The following is a 15867-nucleotide window of genomic DNA, read 5'->3' as shown; positions in this document are numbered from 1 at the left end:
AAACATTGTGAAAATTTACGGCTGGAAGTTTAGACAGGAGTACTTACATGTGATTACCTTACCGAGGACATGGCGTTTGGTTATATCAGTCATTAGCTCGTCAAATTTGATTTTGAAAACTTTGGTAACTAAATCTGGTCTATCATGAGGCTTCAACGAAGTGCCGGTGAGTGCACGCGTTATTTCCGGCCATGCAGGATTGCAAGTAAATGTAACGAATAAATCCGGGAATCCTAATTTGCTCGAAATGGCCATACCATCGAAATAAAGTTGATCCATGTATCTTTTGCTGCCAACAAAAGTTGATGGCAATACCACACGTTTTCCCCTCTTAGCCGCTATATTTGATTGCGTACCGCAAGATTTATCCTGTAACTGGTTATATTTCCCAACTCGTAATTTGGACTGATTAGTCCTCAGCCAGTTGAGTCGTTCGGACTCCATCATTGCAAATCCATCCACTAAAAACTGCTGAAATAGCCTTCTCGAATGAAGTAATGTCTTTGCCTCTGAACGACGCTCCTGTAATTGGAATGATAGCCAATCTTTGATGGATTGACGATTTTTTATTGTAACCTCTTGTTCATGCTCATATCTATGAAGAATATTCTTCCTTTATCCATCCTCCCCATACAAAAAAATGAGAGGGTATTGGTAAGCCAAATAAGCCGGATGAAACTCATCAATTTTTTGCAAATGTCCATCACGAGCGCGAATGATAATGTCTCTTGGGGTGTTAGGATCGATATCGCCAACAATAAGAGCAGCAACCTCCGACACAGTTAGTGTGTTGTAGACACGTCCATCTTCGGGTCTATCACTGATTAGGCGTAGCTTCAAGTCCAAGAAAGCGTTGCCTTTCAACAGATCTCTCACCATCCGAAAAGCCTTTGCATGTGGATTGCATTCGTCTAACATAACTTTCAGATTCGAGACAATATCCCTCTTGGTAACCGTGTTGTCGCTGCATGAAGAATTTCAAAAAGGACTGTTAGTGCGGTGATATAGTGGAAATTGAAGCAATAATCATATATACATAAGTATAAATACCCGAAACACTTCAGTCGGTTATCTACTTCGTTGTCGGTGTCATAAATATATAGTTGCACATATTGCGGTCTTCCATCTTCCGGGATTAATGTACCTATTCGATGACAGGTCTGACCATGCAGTCTTAAAGTCGGCGGGCCTCCTCCATCCGCAACAGTATTGTCAAATTTCATTCCAGGTGAAGTGAATGAAAACATGGCATTGTAAGTTCGAATGTTGCTTTGGTAGTTTTTACTGTCTGCACGGATTCCATTATGTAGAAGATGTTGCAGCAGTTGCGGAGGATCGTTCAACAACGGAAGAACAACCTTTCCACTTCTGCAGCAGCGTGTGAACTTTGGAACAGTGGTATGCCTTGTATTGCCTATGTGTTCTTGGTACCACATAGATGCGTGACATGAAGGACATTCCCAAGCTCGATCTCCTACGTCAGAATATTCTGCATTGTCCATCATGATTAGGATCAAATGCATAAGTAGTCAAAATATTCGAAAGAACATAAGCATTGGTCGGTAGGCACACATACCTTCGAGATAAGAATCAAGTAAAGGTTCATTATCAACCTCTTCATCATCATCAAAACCACTACAGTTGTTCAAATCATGTTCAGACTCAGAATTTGCACCATCTGAATAATGAGTTGCTGCGGTAAAATTCGAAGTCGCGGCATGATTTTTAGTAGGTGCATTAGAAGTAGATGCCTCGTCGGTGTTGCAATAAGGTGGAACAGTTTGGTTGAACCTGGCAAGTAAGTTATTTCCAGAATTCCAATGTAACCTGGGTTTTTTATGAGATATAGGTTGAGGTACTTGTCTCAGGGACGGGGTTGTGTTCATGATGTTAGATAGATTACCAGTAAGCGGTAAACGCAAACCCGATGTCGGTGTTACAGTTCTGGTTATAATAGATTCTCCGGTCATGCAAATATTTTCCTTCTTTGCATTATTAGGTGTATTCTTCTTGTTAGACAATGTTATCCTACTCTTCTTTCTAGCCATTGCGGCGTTCACGGAATTTTCCAAGCATTGGTAGTTAGAGGATGCAGGGGTTCCATATGAATGATTGCGTGCCGAAGATAAGTTTGGAATAACATCATCCACAGAATGCAAGTTTGGAATCATACTTAAACTCGGCTGTACCGGGATAATAGGACGTTGAGTGTGTATACCCCGACGTGAGCGCCTCCTTGCCGATAATATAAGTCTTCTCCTACGTCTGGCAACATAATAAGGATCAACGGTGTTTGTTGTAGAATCGGACTCCATGGTTGACAGGAACTGGATTAGCGGACAGCTGCGGGAAAAAAATGGAATTATTGTTCACCAAATGTACAATGTGAATGTGGTATGAGGTTCTGTAGAAGGTTGCATCAAAATAAACTGCACATATTAAGAAGAATGGGTTCGCATGTCATAGGGGGTACTTACTCCAACTGTTCATGATAGTTGTTGGAAGACAGTATAATGTAAATAGCTCAAGTGATATGGTCTGGAGATGTAGTCCCAAAAATAGAGGGTAATTTTTGAAAATTTGAAGTTTTCCCGCTACATGAAATAACTCTGTCAAAAAATAATTGTTTGAAAATCCGAAACTGAAATTTGAAAATATAAAAATAGGTCCTTGTATAAATAAAGTTGTACACTCAATCTCTTAGTGGCAAGTGAACATCCTGTTAAAATCCAGCTATGGGTCTAATATTTTATTGGGAAATGGGAGGCGTGTAAAATATGATGTACCTTGCCGCCTTGATGATTGAAATTTGGTTCAGCCTCTTCCAATGTGCAGTCAGGCTGATGTAGGTACCTAGGTGGGTTCATCATCATAGTGCAAAGAAGGTTGGGATGCGTGGCATTTGTTTTTGAATTGGAAAACTAAAATGTTCGAAGAACCACATTTGTGACTGTTTATTTACTATCTAAAATGTTTAACATATGTAGTATATTGTCTATATAGGTTTATTATAGTTTTTAATAAACAAATAGATAGCACTTTGGTTGGATAAAAAAAAACAAATGAATAGCACATTTTGTGGATACTAATGCAGGTCAAATATTTTGAATAGAGTAATATTATTCCTACACTAGATTTGACTCCTACGGTTTTGTTTCTTTAAAATGTTTAATAATTATTTTTTTCACTTTTTCTAACACATGCAAACAGTTACATATGTTGTATTTTATGTGGTGTAAGTATTTGTGTATGGTTTTTAGTGTAAAGATAGCAGTCCTCTTTTGAATAATATAAAAACAGATTTATTAGTTAGTTTAAGTATGCATGGGGTGTGTGGCAACCACACGATTGCATGCAGGCTCTAAATATCCAAACATATGGACAAAAGCAATAGGAAAAACATGGTGATAGGCTCTCAACCACATGAGTAGTTGTTTTTTATGTGTGTTTTGAAAACTTGCAGATACAAAATGTTTTATAAACACACAAGAAATAAGTAATAACCTGTAAGCAATTTAAATATAGACAGAAAGATGACTTAATATATAAAATTAGGCTTGTCTTTGGTGAACAATGATTCTAAAGCACATAGCAAAAGATGGATCCAAAATATTACAAAGCAAAACGTCAAAGACAGTACAAGATGAAAACTCTTGAAATATCCCTCAAACATTCTTCTCCAACTTGATGATTTTTTTCAGTTTTGTTGATGACAGCTCTCCGTCGCACATCCAGGCACGGTAGTTGATTCGTTCGAGCCATCACCAATATGCCGTTTTGCAGTAGGTGTGACCGGATCAGGATTATGCTTGGATGTAATTTCTACATCCTGTAAGTACAAAATCGCAAGTGTTATTTTAAGTTACTTCGCTGTTGAAATGCTAAACACATATTCAGTTATTCGAAGGATACCGTAACAATTTCATACTCTTCTGCAACATTAGTTTTTGCTTCATCGACGCTCTCCTTAATCTACATAATAGGTATCCAATATTTTTGGTCAGACATGCAAACAAATTAGAATGCGCATTACGTAGACGGCGTAATAAAATCTTTACGAAGGCATGATAATACCTGCTCTGTTAACGGTGTTACGGAGGGTTGAGAAGTGGACACCTTCTGTGAATAATCTATTATAGATCAGCAAGATTGTGGGGATTGTAAATCAAAGAACCCGTGCGATAAGTTGGTAACATAATACCTGGGTATGTTTCCACGGAGCCTTTAATTGTTCGACGAAGGGTTTATCTTTAATGAACATAACAACGGAGCAAGAGTCCCAGCTTGGCTGCCATGTAACTCTAAAAGCCAGCTCCAAGTCAAGCATCTTATCAAGAGCTAATGGGAACTCCAGAGGATCAGTGATTCCAGCCTTTGAAAAAAAATAGTGTTATTGGTCAAATATATGTTAAATGCTAAGCAATCTATGAAGATAATGATTTAAGTAATAAACCTGTATCATTGTATCCCGCATTTGAGCAGCAGATATTTCCAAGATATCCGTACATTCCCGGTCCCAAAATATGAATTTGCAAGGTACGCCTAAATGCACAGCCTCTATTTCAATTTTATACCTGGAATATGGATTAAAACCAGCATCAACAAAGAGTGATTAATGAGAAGGAGTAAACGTGAATGACACAGTCCTAAAAAAAAGAACTTCACCTAAAGATTTCGGCCTCAGTTTTATGCTTGTTATCGCATATGAAAGGAGGTTCATCACCACGAGCAGCTTTAGGACATGAATGGCATGCTCGGTAACACCAGCCAAAGGAAGAGGCGATAAGTTTTTTGGTTTCAACAACAGTAGCGCAGAAAGAGACCTGCATTGAAGAAGATCGGAAAAGGCCTTAGCATATTATATGGCAGTGTATTTGGAAATCAGTCAATATCGATGAAGAATTCTCCAAACCTGTTTCAGTTTCTTGATTTCACTGAGAGGCAGAGCCAAAGCACCAGACAACAATCTCTGCATTGGAGTTTGTCTAGAATTGTCAGAATTTGTGGAGCGGGAGAGGTTCTGTGAATTTAGGCTAAGCTGGCTAGAGACCGCGCTCAAAGTGTCCTTAGGTATACTGCAACATAAACTCGAGAGTCAAGCAAAAGAGGAATCATAAACTATTAATTAGGAGAGTGCTCAAAATATTTAGAATACCTTTCAACGAAATGTTTCACTGCTGGCAAATCTGCGTTGATATGTAGTTTCGTAACATGGAAGGTGTTTGTAACCGAAAGCGGATACTGTCCTGCATTTTAAAAAGAAGACTATAAATCTATATTTAAAATTAGTGATTTGCACCAAAGAGTATTAAAAGTCCAACCTTCTTCTTTAACTTTTGCATATCGAAGCAAAAGAACAGTTGGCGCGGACGTATTGACCCGTTCTTCGTCAAACTTGAAGAATTGAGCAGCATAAGTCTCCCAAAGGGTGCAATTAATTGTATTGTTGCTGGGCATGGTAAATTATGGTTGTTAGTAAACTGCATGTACATAAATAGACACTGAGAAAAATATTGAAGGTGGAAAGACGTACGTTGCATCCCTTAGGACCAAATTAACCTGTAATTTCTTACTTCCGCCATGTTTCTGAGCATACCCGATACTTTCAACGATACCAATAATGTCTGGGAGTCATATACATCAAAAATAAAACATTATTACCGATAAGCATATAAACAAAACACATCAGATAAACATTATCTATGAAATATATATCCGATAAGCATGTAAACCAAAATCACCAGAGAAACATCATTAACATATATATTATATTACCGATAAGCATATCAACCAAAAACATCAGAGAAACAATGTGTTCAAGCATATATTATATTACCAAAAAGAATATAAACAAAACACATAAGAGAAACATTATTAACATATATATTATATTACCAATAAGCATATCTTTCTGAGTTTTCTCGGTTATAATATCAGCAAAACTCGTAAACGTGTGTTGCTTTGGCTGTATCTCATGTTTGTTGACATCAGAAACAGTTGTTCCTCCTGTAAACTTCACCATAAACCTGTGGCCAGAAGGTTTAAACACCAACTTATTTGGCTCAACTTTGAAGTTCGACACCGTATATAGGGGTGGCAAAACGGGCCGCCCGCCCCGCCTTATGCCCGCCAAATAAAATGGGCATCAAAATCATGCCTGCCCCGCCAAGATGGCGGGTTGGCGGGCGGCGGGCTTACCCGCCTATTTTTATTTATATTTTTTTAATAGATTAATATGCTTTTTTTACCTTTTAATTAAACTTTTTACTTATTTTTTAAAACAATTTTCTATAAAAGTAATTTTTTAACAAATTTACTCTAAAAAATATTACATATATTTATAAATAAATGTATAAAATAAACCATCAAGAATTGCAATTACTAGAATTAATTAAAAAAAGAGTGAGTTTTGGAGGAGGAGCGGGTTTTGGCGAGCGGCGGGCTTTGGCGGGGCGTGTAACGCCCATAAATGTGTTTTTCTGATTAATTGTGATGTTTGCTACATTTCCCAAATTTTACCGTTTTTGAGTCGAGTCAGTCGGTAAATATTAATTATGTTAATATTTTACTTATTACTTTCCATGTGTGTAATTATTATGTTTTAGGTGTTAATTGGTTAGAATTAATGTTTAGTAACATTTGGGCCAAAATTAGAATTTATGAAAGTTGAGTGGGGGATAATGAGAAGTAGAGAAATAGAAAGAGATATAGAGAGAAAAAGAGATATTTTGGGAAAGAAAGAAAGAGAGCTTGTGAAGAGAAGAGAAAGAAGAGAAAAACAAAGAGAAGAAGAGAAGTGTAGGAATCCAAACCAAACTAGAGCAAAGAATCTAACCAAGGTAAGGGGGATGAATCTAGTTTATCTTGATTGTATGGTTCTTATAGTTTTGTGTGTTTTGTTCTTGTTCTTGCTCTTTTCTAAGCTTGATCAACAATGGTAAATTGGGTGTTTTGTGAGCTTTGAAGTTATAAACTTGATTTTGTGGTGTGTATGTGTACTATGATGATAGATATTCCCATGGATCATGTTTGTTTTTCATTTCTCCATGTTTTCTTGCTCATGAAGAAATTGTTAGGTTATTGACATTTAGTGAGTGAGCCATGGATCATTGATTGATAGAGTGAATATATGGCATGTATGGGTTGTGTAGGATGTGTAGGGAAGCTTATTTTAGGTTTTGAGAGGATTGGATGGGGTTTTGCAGGTCTGTAGCAGAACTGATTTTTCTAGGTTTACGCAGGTCCGCTGAGCGGAGGGGGTCCGCTGAGCGGAGGTCCTTTTGCAGAAAAATATCTGTGAAGGTCCGCTGAGCGGAGGTTCTGTATTTTTGTCTGATAATTCCCTGTCTGGGTCCGCTGAGCGGAGCTCAAGCGGACTGTGCGAAATTTTGTTTTCCAAACTTCGTTTTGTTGTATCTTTTGAACCGTAGGTCGTTTCTACGCGCCATTTGAAGTATTATGAGAACCCTTGAGTATGCTTTATGATAAAGAGGAGTGTGTTGGTGGTTGAATGATTTTTCATAAATGTATTTTGTGAAATGATATTTGCTAATCAAGTATGTTTTGACGATATATGTGTGCTGTGTGAATATGAACGCCTGAGTGGCAATTTTGATGATGTATCCGTGTGGATTAATATAACCGGTGTGATGTGGATATGTGACCGAGTTATATTATTGTTGTTGTTGTTATGTAATCGAGTCGTTTGTATGCACAGCATAACATTTCAATACGTTAATGGCGGAATGCTGTTAACAGATGGCCTGCGGGTATTGGTTACCAGTAGGGACTTAATGCTCGGTAACGGTATATTAGCCTGAGTGGCAAGAGGTCATCAGTGGGAGCTAAATGCTCGATGACGACAGCCTGCGGGCTTCCTGAGTGGAATAAAGTCCCAGCATAATGCTTGGCAGGTGTATTTGTCATAATGACAAGGAGGAGTTTTACTCCAGATTTGGTACCACATGCATACGCATAGTCGAGTCTCATTCATCATCGTCAGTCTTTATAACTTATGTTATCATTCATGTACCGCATTACTTATATATTGATTGTGGTTGACTTATTGGATTATCTTGTTATATGATTCTTAATGATATTTGTGGGCATTACTATATTGATCATGCTTTCATTATGAATTATATTCTCACCCTTCTGCCTTAATGTTACCTACTCGTGGGTAATGTGCAGGTGATCCGCAAGTGTAGGTGCTCTCTTTGTAGTCGTCCGTTTTGGTGTCGTCCGCTCGTGATACGTAACACCTAGGGAGGATCGAACACTTATTTTGTAGATAATGCTTATAGGATCCTTTTGATGTATATTTGATCCTTTAGATGCATTCGTATTATGTATTTTGGATACTGTTGAAGCAGTATAGGGCAAGCAACAAAAGAAAGATTTGGAAATAGTGATTCGGGAATTATCGTCCACAGAGATGGAGAGATGCAATTCAACAGTTTCTACGGTTTCGAGCTTGAGTTTGAATGAGCAAAAAGTAAATAAAGTTATAGACAGGAAAAGAATGAACACATTCTTAGAAGAGAAATAACTTATCAGGAATGTAAATATATTCACTCTTCACAAACATACATTTACCAACCCGTTATACTCAACCTACGATACTCATCCATGTCATCACGTATCTCTCACATAAGCGTCCATCTCTGGAGCACAAATGAGATCATCTCACAACTAAGGTTATCTCTAACGCGAAGTCGCGAGAACATTCGTATTCTCGCGTCGGCGATCTCTCGCGCGCCGCTCAAACACGAAAGCATTAAGTACAGATACCCACAGTGAATGCTAGCTCTAAATCCATCTCTAGAGTTCAGAAACTAACAGATAATCATCCTAGATAAGGATTCAAGAAGTTTATCTCTAAAGCACCCCAAATCCCCAGCATAGAGCAAAAATCCAGGATAACATCAACACAGATTCGTAAAGCAAGTTAAATATAACATTATAATCGGTAAATATACATAAGATTCAAGTAAATATACAAACAAACCCCACCAAAGAGAAATACACAAAGAAGAAGAGAAATGAACCGAAAATCTCCCGGTTTGTCAGCTTCGTTCGACGCTTAATCCACCCCCGATCATCCTTATGCAACCTCCGAAGTTGTTTTCTAAGCTAATTTTGATCTAAGAATGAAGTTGATGGTGTTGGGACTCAAAAATACCCAACCCATCACCTAAAAATGTGATTTTTCCCCCTTTTAACAAGTCTGAAAATCCGCAGGTCCGCTGAGCGGAACAGAGTCCGCTTAGCGGAGTCTGCTAAAAATCAGATTTTGTTTTCGCCATAACTCGAGAACCGTAACTCCGAATTGCGCCCGGTTCGAAGCGTTGGAAAGCTTATTCAATGCTCTATCCAATAATGAATGAATGGAAACCAAATTGATGATTTTTGTCATCCTTATTTTGAGTCTTTGGAAGTCCGTTTGATGGTGGCTAAGCGGGCTTTCACCAAAATTGCGAAATCGAAGCCGTGTCTTTGACACTTTATTCCTCAAGGCTCCAATAAGCATGAATACCTATAAACGTATATGAAAATACAATTATTCACAAAGTATACGTATTTATACACAAAACGGGGAATTATTCAAACGATATTAACAAAAGTATCGATAAGTGCCACTATTTACATACACAAAATAAGTACATTTTGGCACTTATCAAACTCTCCCCAACTTGAAACTTTGTTTGTCCTCAAACAATGTCAAATAAATCAAAGAATCAAAAGTAATAAACCAAAGAATTGTGAATCAACAAGTTTTGAAAACCAAAAACAAATGTATGGCTTAATAGAAAAACGTATAAACAAAGTAAATACTTACCACTATCCTACAACGTCAACATGTAAACGAAACGAATCCTAAGCACAAAAAGCATACAAAACATTCTAACACAATACATGCTTACATCATGAATCACACCTAGTAAAAATTCATCAATGGATGAAGAACACACAAAGGTAAAGGACTTTTAACACTCATCCAACAATCTTGCAAACAAAAGATTAAATTATGCACTCATCTAAAAATCACATTGAAGATACAAAAGCAAGAATCACAAGGACTTTTCAAGGTTGTAATGTGGCTTGGTTAACAAACAAGGGATATATCCTAAGGCTAATCGAAACAAAAACTTGCCTAAATCTAAGGGAGTGATCAATCCACCAAAGATTCAAACAACAAAATCTCGATTAAATTTCTTCCTTATTCCAAGTTGTCACAACCAAGACACCATACTTATAATTATTCGCTTCTTTTTTCTTTTTGTTTTTCAAAACTTTTTCACATTTTTTCTTTCTTTTTCTTTTCTTTCTTTTTCACATTTTTTTTCTTTTTTCTTTCTTTTCAACCTCATAGCAACAACCAAATAAGTAGCAACCATTTCTCTCCCCAACTTGAATTCAACCACACCATCATATGAATACTCCATACTTTCTAAGGCAAGGTAAAAATTCATACAAAAAATCATGGTTGAGGGTTCAAGAAAACAAAGAATCAATCATCCATGCAAAAATGAGAACTAAACACTCAAAGATAAGCATTTAGCAAATACAACATGGACATTGACAAAAAGGCTCAAAAGGGTTAACAAATGATCACACACTCACAAGGTGAATTGACTATTTGGTTATGGTGGTTGTGCTCAAAATGAATCAAAATGCCTTGATCCTTTTCATGCTTTCATAAAATCAACATAAACAAAAGATTAAGCATAATAAAATCCAGTTAAAACAAAGATTGTGGCCTCCAGCATATGTAAACAATGGAAAGCTTCCTCACATTTATGGTTTGGGAACTAAAGTGATTCAATCAACAAGCAAGTAAGGCAAAAGAATGAATCGTATGGTAATTGTACAAATGAAAAGTTTCCTAAACATGTTATGCTATAGAAAGCGATAAATGAGTACCTTGAATGATACAACTTCAAAAAAAATATCCTACCATACATCCGCAAGTTGAAACACTCAAGCTTTGGAAAATCACCTCAAAAATCTTCGAATTACCGAACACAATTTGAGTACAAACAACCAAAAAAAGAATTAGAAAAACAAAACTAATATATACTATTAATTAGCCTTGGTGAAAGTGGGAAAAGGAGTGAACCAAGTGGAATAGGAACCCCACTGGTACAGAGCAGAAAAACAAAATTCTTCTATGCTCGCTTAGCGGGCACATCAGAACTCAGAAAAATCAGAATTGCACCAGCTGTTCCAATCACACACCACTTCACCTAAATTCCTCTTAAACATAAAAATAAACAAAACTTTACAACCGTTGGGGTGCCTCCCAACAAGCGCTTGTTTTACGTCGTTAGCTCGATGCCTTTATTGGATCGGTGTTTGGAAAGTAGCTTCCTCCCGCCATGCCATGGTGACGTCTCACCGCACAAGCCTAAAGAAAGTGTCCTAACCAACCACTCAACAAACGTTACGGGTACAAATATATACAACAATTAAACGAACATAAAGGAGAACACAAGTATACAAATATGTACATGAACAAACACATATTTACAAACATGAAACACATATAACTATTAACATACACAAAGAGAAAGTTGGTGAATGTTGGATGCACGAGTTGAAAAGTGAAGATTTATAAGTAAAGAGCTAATCCGAGATCAACATGTTTCACCAACATCCACCAACAAAAGTATACTTGTATGTAACATATACAAGTAAAACTATATGGTGGACATAAACAAGTAAACATGTACAAGTAAGTATATATACAAGTGAAACTATACAATATATACGATATATACAAAGCTCAAAACCACGAAAACTATTGCGATGCAATCACAACCATCCCCGGCAACGGCGCCATTTTGTTGAAGCAGTATAGGGCAAGCAACAAAAGAAAGATTTGGAAATATTGATTCGGGAATTATCGTCCACAGAGATGGAGAGATGCAATTCAACAGTTTCTACGGTTTCGAGCTTGAGTTTGAATGAGCAAAAAGTAAATAAAGTTATAGACAGGAAAAGAATGAACACATTCTTAGAAGAGAAATAACTTATCAGGAATGTAAATATATTCACTCTTCACAAACATACATTTACCAACCCGTTATACTCAACCTACGATACTCATCCATGTCATCACGTATCTCTCACATAAGCGTCCATCTCTGGAGCACAAATGAGATCATCTCACAACTAAGGTTATCTCTAACGCGAAGTCGCGAGAACATTCGTATTCTCGCGTCGGCGATCTCTCGCGCGCCGCTCAAACACGAAAGCATTAAGTACAGATACCCACAGTGAATGCTAGCTCTAAATCCATCTCTAGAGTTCAGAAACTAACAGATAATCATCCTAGATAAGGATTCAAGAAGTTTATCTCTAAAGCACCCCAAATCCCCAGCATAGAGCAAAAATCCAGGATAACATCAACACAGATTCGTAAAGCAAGTTAAATATAACATTATAATCGGTAAATATACATAAGATTCAAGTAAATATACAAACAAACCCCACCAAAGAGAAATACACAAAGAAGAAGAGAAATGAACCGAAAATCTCCCGGTTTGTCAGCTTCGTTCGACGCTTAATCCACCCCCGATCATCCTTATGCAACCTCCGAAGTTGTTTTCTAAGCTAATTTTGATCTAAGAATGAAGTTGATGGTGTTGGGACTCAAAAATACCCAACCCATCACCTAAAAATGTGATTTTTCCCCCTTTTAACAAGTCTGAAAATCTGCAGGTCCGCTGAGCGGAACAGAGTCCGCTTAGCGGAGTCTGCTAAAAATCAGATTTTGTTTTCGCCATAACTCGAGAACCGTAACTCCGAATTGCGCCCGGTTCGAAGCGTTGGAAAGCTTATTCAATGCTCTATCCAATAATGAATGAATGGAAACCAAATTGATGATTTTTGTCATCCTTATTTTGAGTCTTTGGAAGTCCGTTTGATGGTGGCTAAGCGGGCTTTCACCAAAACTGCGAAATCGAAGCCGTGTCTTTGACACTTTATTCCTCAAGGCTCCAATAAGCATGAATACCTATAAACGTATATGAAAATACAATTATTCACAAAGTATACGTATTTATACACAAAACGGGGAATTATTCAAACGATATTAACAAAAGTATCGATAAGTGCCACTATTTACATACACAAAATAAGTACATTTTGGCACTTATCAGATACCTTCTCATACGGTGTATTTTGGAGGAATGTTGTGGATATTTTGTTTACCGATGTATATATAAGTATGAATACATTCAGGTGTTTATGAGTATCCGTCCTCTTTGATTATTTGTGTTACGCATCTTTTGCGAGTATGTTATGTTTGGTTATGTGGTTACTTAAGTGTAACGCCCTAATTGTTTTTATGAATTTAATTTTTATACTCTGATATTTGTACCTATATGCCTGGGTAGAATTGGGGTGTTACAGGGCGGGTATGGCGGGCGACGGGTTTTGGCGGGGCGGGCTTTGGCGAGCGGCGAGCCTAAAATCCCAACCCAACCCGTCAACTTTTGGCGGGTGCGCGGGCGGCCCGGCGGGCCCCGACCCGTTTTGCCACCCCTAACCGTATAGGTCTGGTCCAATGCAAATCTGTCATTGTATGCAGCCGTATACGTCGTTGGTACAACAACATGGATATCACACCCCTGTGAAAGGTAGTATATGAGTCAGTATACTATTATTATACATATATCAACCGCTAAACCCTAACATCTTCTATCTGCAGCAACGTCAAACAAACAATGCAAAATTTACATTGACTCAATACATCTTCAAATATGCAACGTTTAAACCTTACGTGTTTGTCGACAAAAATCATTTCAAAGTGTTCTTTGTTGTTGGAAATAACACTTCATTTATGCTCCACACGAACCGCCACCTTCCACAAATCTTTTGTGTCATTGATGTCGGCAACTTTTTCAAACGGTCTGGCCATGGCAGAGAGAGGGAGCGAGATTTTTCGGTGGAGAGAAAAAGAAGGTTCAGCACAGATTTAAGGTGGTGGAGGAGAATAGAAGTTTGTGGGAGGATATTGAAGAGAGAGGGGAAGATGAAGTAGAGTAGGTGTGATAAGTAGTGATAAGATGGAAAAGGATGGTATATGAAAGTTTGCCTTCTCGAGAAAAGAAGGAAAAGTGGTGTACACGTGAAGTTTGGAAAAGTGACAATCTGCAAGTTTGAAAAAGAAGGAAGAAAAAGTGTATAATTGGAAGGAAGTAGTAGAGAGCATCCAGGTGTCAGCAAAATTTGCAAAGAAGGGTAAAACAGGTTTTTCAAGAACAATTGATTTTCTTATATGATAGATTACCCTTAGGATAAGGTACTAGTTTTCCCATGGAGTAGCTTTTAAATTCTAAACACCAGAAAGTTTAAATCAATGTGGAGTCTCCAAGAAAAACAAACACTTTGAAGCATTGCCATTCACCATGGGAACACAATCACACATACATAAATAAGTCATAAGTCAAAACAAAACTCTTAAATTTGAGCATCAATTTCTCGAATACTATGTGAAGATGTTTTAAGATTGATGAACAATCTTTTAATTGATAAAAGTGCAACATGTCCATTAAATTAGAAAAAAATATTACAACTTTCAAAAGACTCTTTTTTTTTTAATGTCAGTAAAACTCGAGGGTCCCAAAGAGAATATTAACTCAGACAGAAAAACCTCATAGGATATTCAAATAAAAAAGTTATTGTTAACAAAAAAAAATACTAGTCACCATTCAAATTATGTCTTATACAAAGGATTATCATAATGTCGATATAACAAATAACTAACTATAAAATGCATAAAAGAAACTTAATCGAATAAAACCCTAAAACATTCCCCAAATTCTAAATTCTAATTATCTATAACCCTAAGCACGTTCACCACGAATACGGCGAGCAAGTTGAATATCCTTGGGCATAATGGTAACTCTCTTGGCATGAATGGCACACAAATTGGTATCCTCAAACAAACCAACAAGATAAGCTTCTGCTGCTTCCTGAAGTGCAAGAACCGCGTGGCTCTGGAATCTCAGATCGGTCTTGAAATCTTGAGCAATCTCACGGACAAGACGTTGGAATGGAAGTTTTCGGATCAAAAGTTCGGTACTCTTCTGGTATTTACGAATCTCACGAAGAGCGACAGTTCCAGGGCGATAACGATGAGGCTTCTTCACTCCGCCGGTTGTAGGTGCAGATTTTCTGGCAGCCTTGGTGGCGAGTTGCTTCCTTGGAGCCTTACCGCCGGTAGATTTGCGAGCAGTTTGCTTTGTACGAGCCATTGATGACTTGGAATGATGAGAGCGAGAGAAGAGAGAAAATGCAGAGAGAAGAGAGAAAATGCAGAGAGAAGAGTAATTAGGTTTTGCAAGAATGAAACTGTGATTTAAATTGGGAATCAAAGCAAACCTTTTATATATGATCATTAAGTCGGTTTAATTGGGGAGAATAAGAGAGATCCTGGCCTTTGAATACTTTAACGGTGATGATGATTTTTAATTAAGAAATATTAATTGTGATCCGTGTACTTGTTTCTTATTGGCTGTTTGTTTTAAGAATCGAGACTATATTTACATCAACGAAGTAGGGTTAAAATTAAAATTAGTTGTGATCCTAGCCTTTTATAATAATGAAGACTTAATTTTAACCCTTTGATTTTAAATTGAATTGACCGTTACAATGGAAAACAGTAGGCATAAATTAATGCAGCAATGTATCCACATGAGGTTGTTAATTTATAATCTGATTTCAGGGATTTTAAAATATTTTTTAATGATATGTAACCAAAAATATATTTTTTTTTTAATGATAAATCTTTTTGTGGTATTCAATCAAAATTGTTTTTAAATTTAAATTTGGACAAAAGTTGGATATAATTCTTTAATT

The 15867-nt window shown here is 37.1% G+C and overlaps 3 protein-coding genes across 3 annotated transcripts; all 3 read right to left on the bottom strand.

Moving 5' to 3' along the window:
- Positions 1-615: 615 nt before the first annotated feature.
- LOC131597912 (uncharacterized) lies at positions 616-2315 on the bottom strand. Its single transcript, XM_058870570.1, has 3 exons — positions 1577-2315; positions 1051-1489; positions 616-964 (listed from the first exon to the last, which is right to left on the bottom strand). The coding sequence occupies exons 1-3, from the start codon at positions 2313-2315 to the stop codon at positions 616-618; spliced, it is 1527 nt and encodes a 508-aa protein (XP_058726553.1).
- A 1382-nt stretch (positions 2316-3697) lies between these two features.
- LOC131597911 (uncharacterized) lies at positions 3698-6022 on the bottom strand. The gene is made up of 10 exons (XM_058870569.1): positions 5896-6022; positions 5534-5624; positions 5322-5449; positions 5156-5246; positions 4913-5075; positions 4666-4823; positions 4454-4574; positions 4202-4372; positions 3913-3972; positions 3698-3829 (listed from the first exon to the last, which is right to left on the bottom strand). The coding sequence occupies exons 1-10, from the start codon at positions 6020-6022 to the stop codon at positions 3698-3700; spliced, it is 1242 nt and encodes a 413-aa protein (XP_058726552.1).
- An 8642-nt stretch (positions 6023-14664) lies between these two features.
- Positions 14665-15363, bottom strand: LOC131595257 (histone H3.3). The gene has a single exon (XM_058867562.1). The coding sequence runs from the start codon at positions 15261-15263 to the stop codon at positions 14853-14855; it is 411 nt and encodes a 136-aa protein (XP_058723545.1). The 5' UTR covers positions 15264-15363; the 3' UTR covers positions 14665-14852.
- Positions 15364-15867: the final 504 nt, after the last annotated feature.

This window comes from Vicia villosa, linkage group LG4 (assembly GCF_029867415.1).
Source record: "Vicia villosa cultivar HV-30 ecotype Madison, WI linkage group LG4, Vvil1.0, whole genome shotgun sequence".
In the NCBI taxonomy this organism is placed as follows: domain Eukaryota; kingdom Viridiplantae; phylum Streptophyta; class Magnoliopsida; order Fabales; family Fabaceae; genus Vicia; species Vicia villosa.
Note: the sequence above shows the minus strand (reverse complement) of the source record. Positions and strands in the feature narration are given on the sequence as shown.

Excerpts from the sequence above, each read along its gene's own strand:
- LOC131595257 (XM_058867562.1), bottom strand. The coding sequence starts at position 15,263 with ATGGCTCGTACAAAGCAAACTGCTCGCAAATCTACCGGCGGTAAGGCT.
- LOC131597911 (XM_058870569.1), bottom strand. The coding sequence starts at position 6,022 with ATGGTGAAGTTTACAGGAGGAACAACTGTTTCTGATGTCAACAAACAT. Across the intron at positions 4,575-4,665 it reads ACTGAGGCCGAAATCTTTAG|GTATAAAATTGAAATAGAGG; the intron begins GTGAAGTTCTTT and ends TCCATATTCCAG. Across the intron at positions 4,373-4,453 it reads TGCGGGATACAATGATACAG|GCTGGAATCACTGATCCTCT; the intron begins GTTTATTACTTA and ends TTTTTTTCAAAG.
- LOC131597912 (XM_058870570.1), bottom strand. The coding sequence starts at position 2,315 with ATGGAGTCCGATTCTACAACAAACACCGTTGATCCTTATTATGTTGCC. Across the intron at positions 1,490-1,576 it reads ACTTGATTCTTATCTCGAAG|AATATTCTGACGTAGGAGAT; the intron begins GTATGTGTGCCT and ends TGGACAATGCAG. Across the intron at positions 965-1,050 it reads AACCGACTGAAGTGTTTCGG|CGACAACACGGTTACCAAGA; the intron begins GTATTTATACTT and ends TTCTTCATGCAG.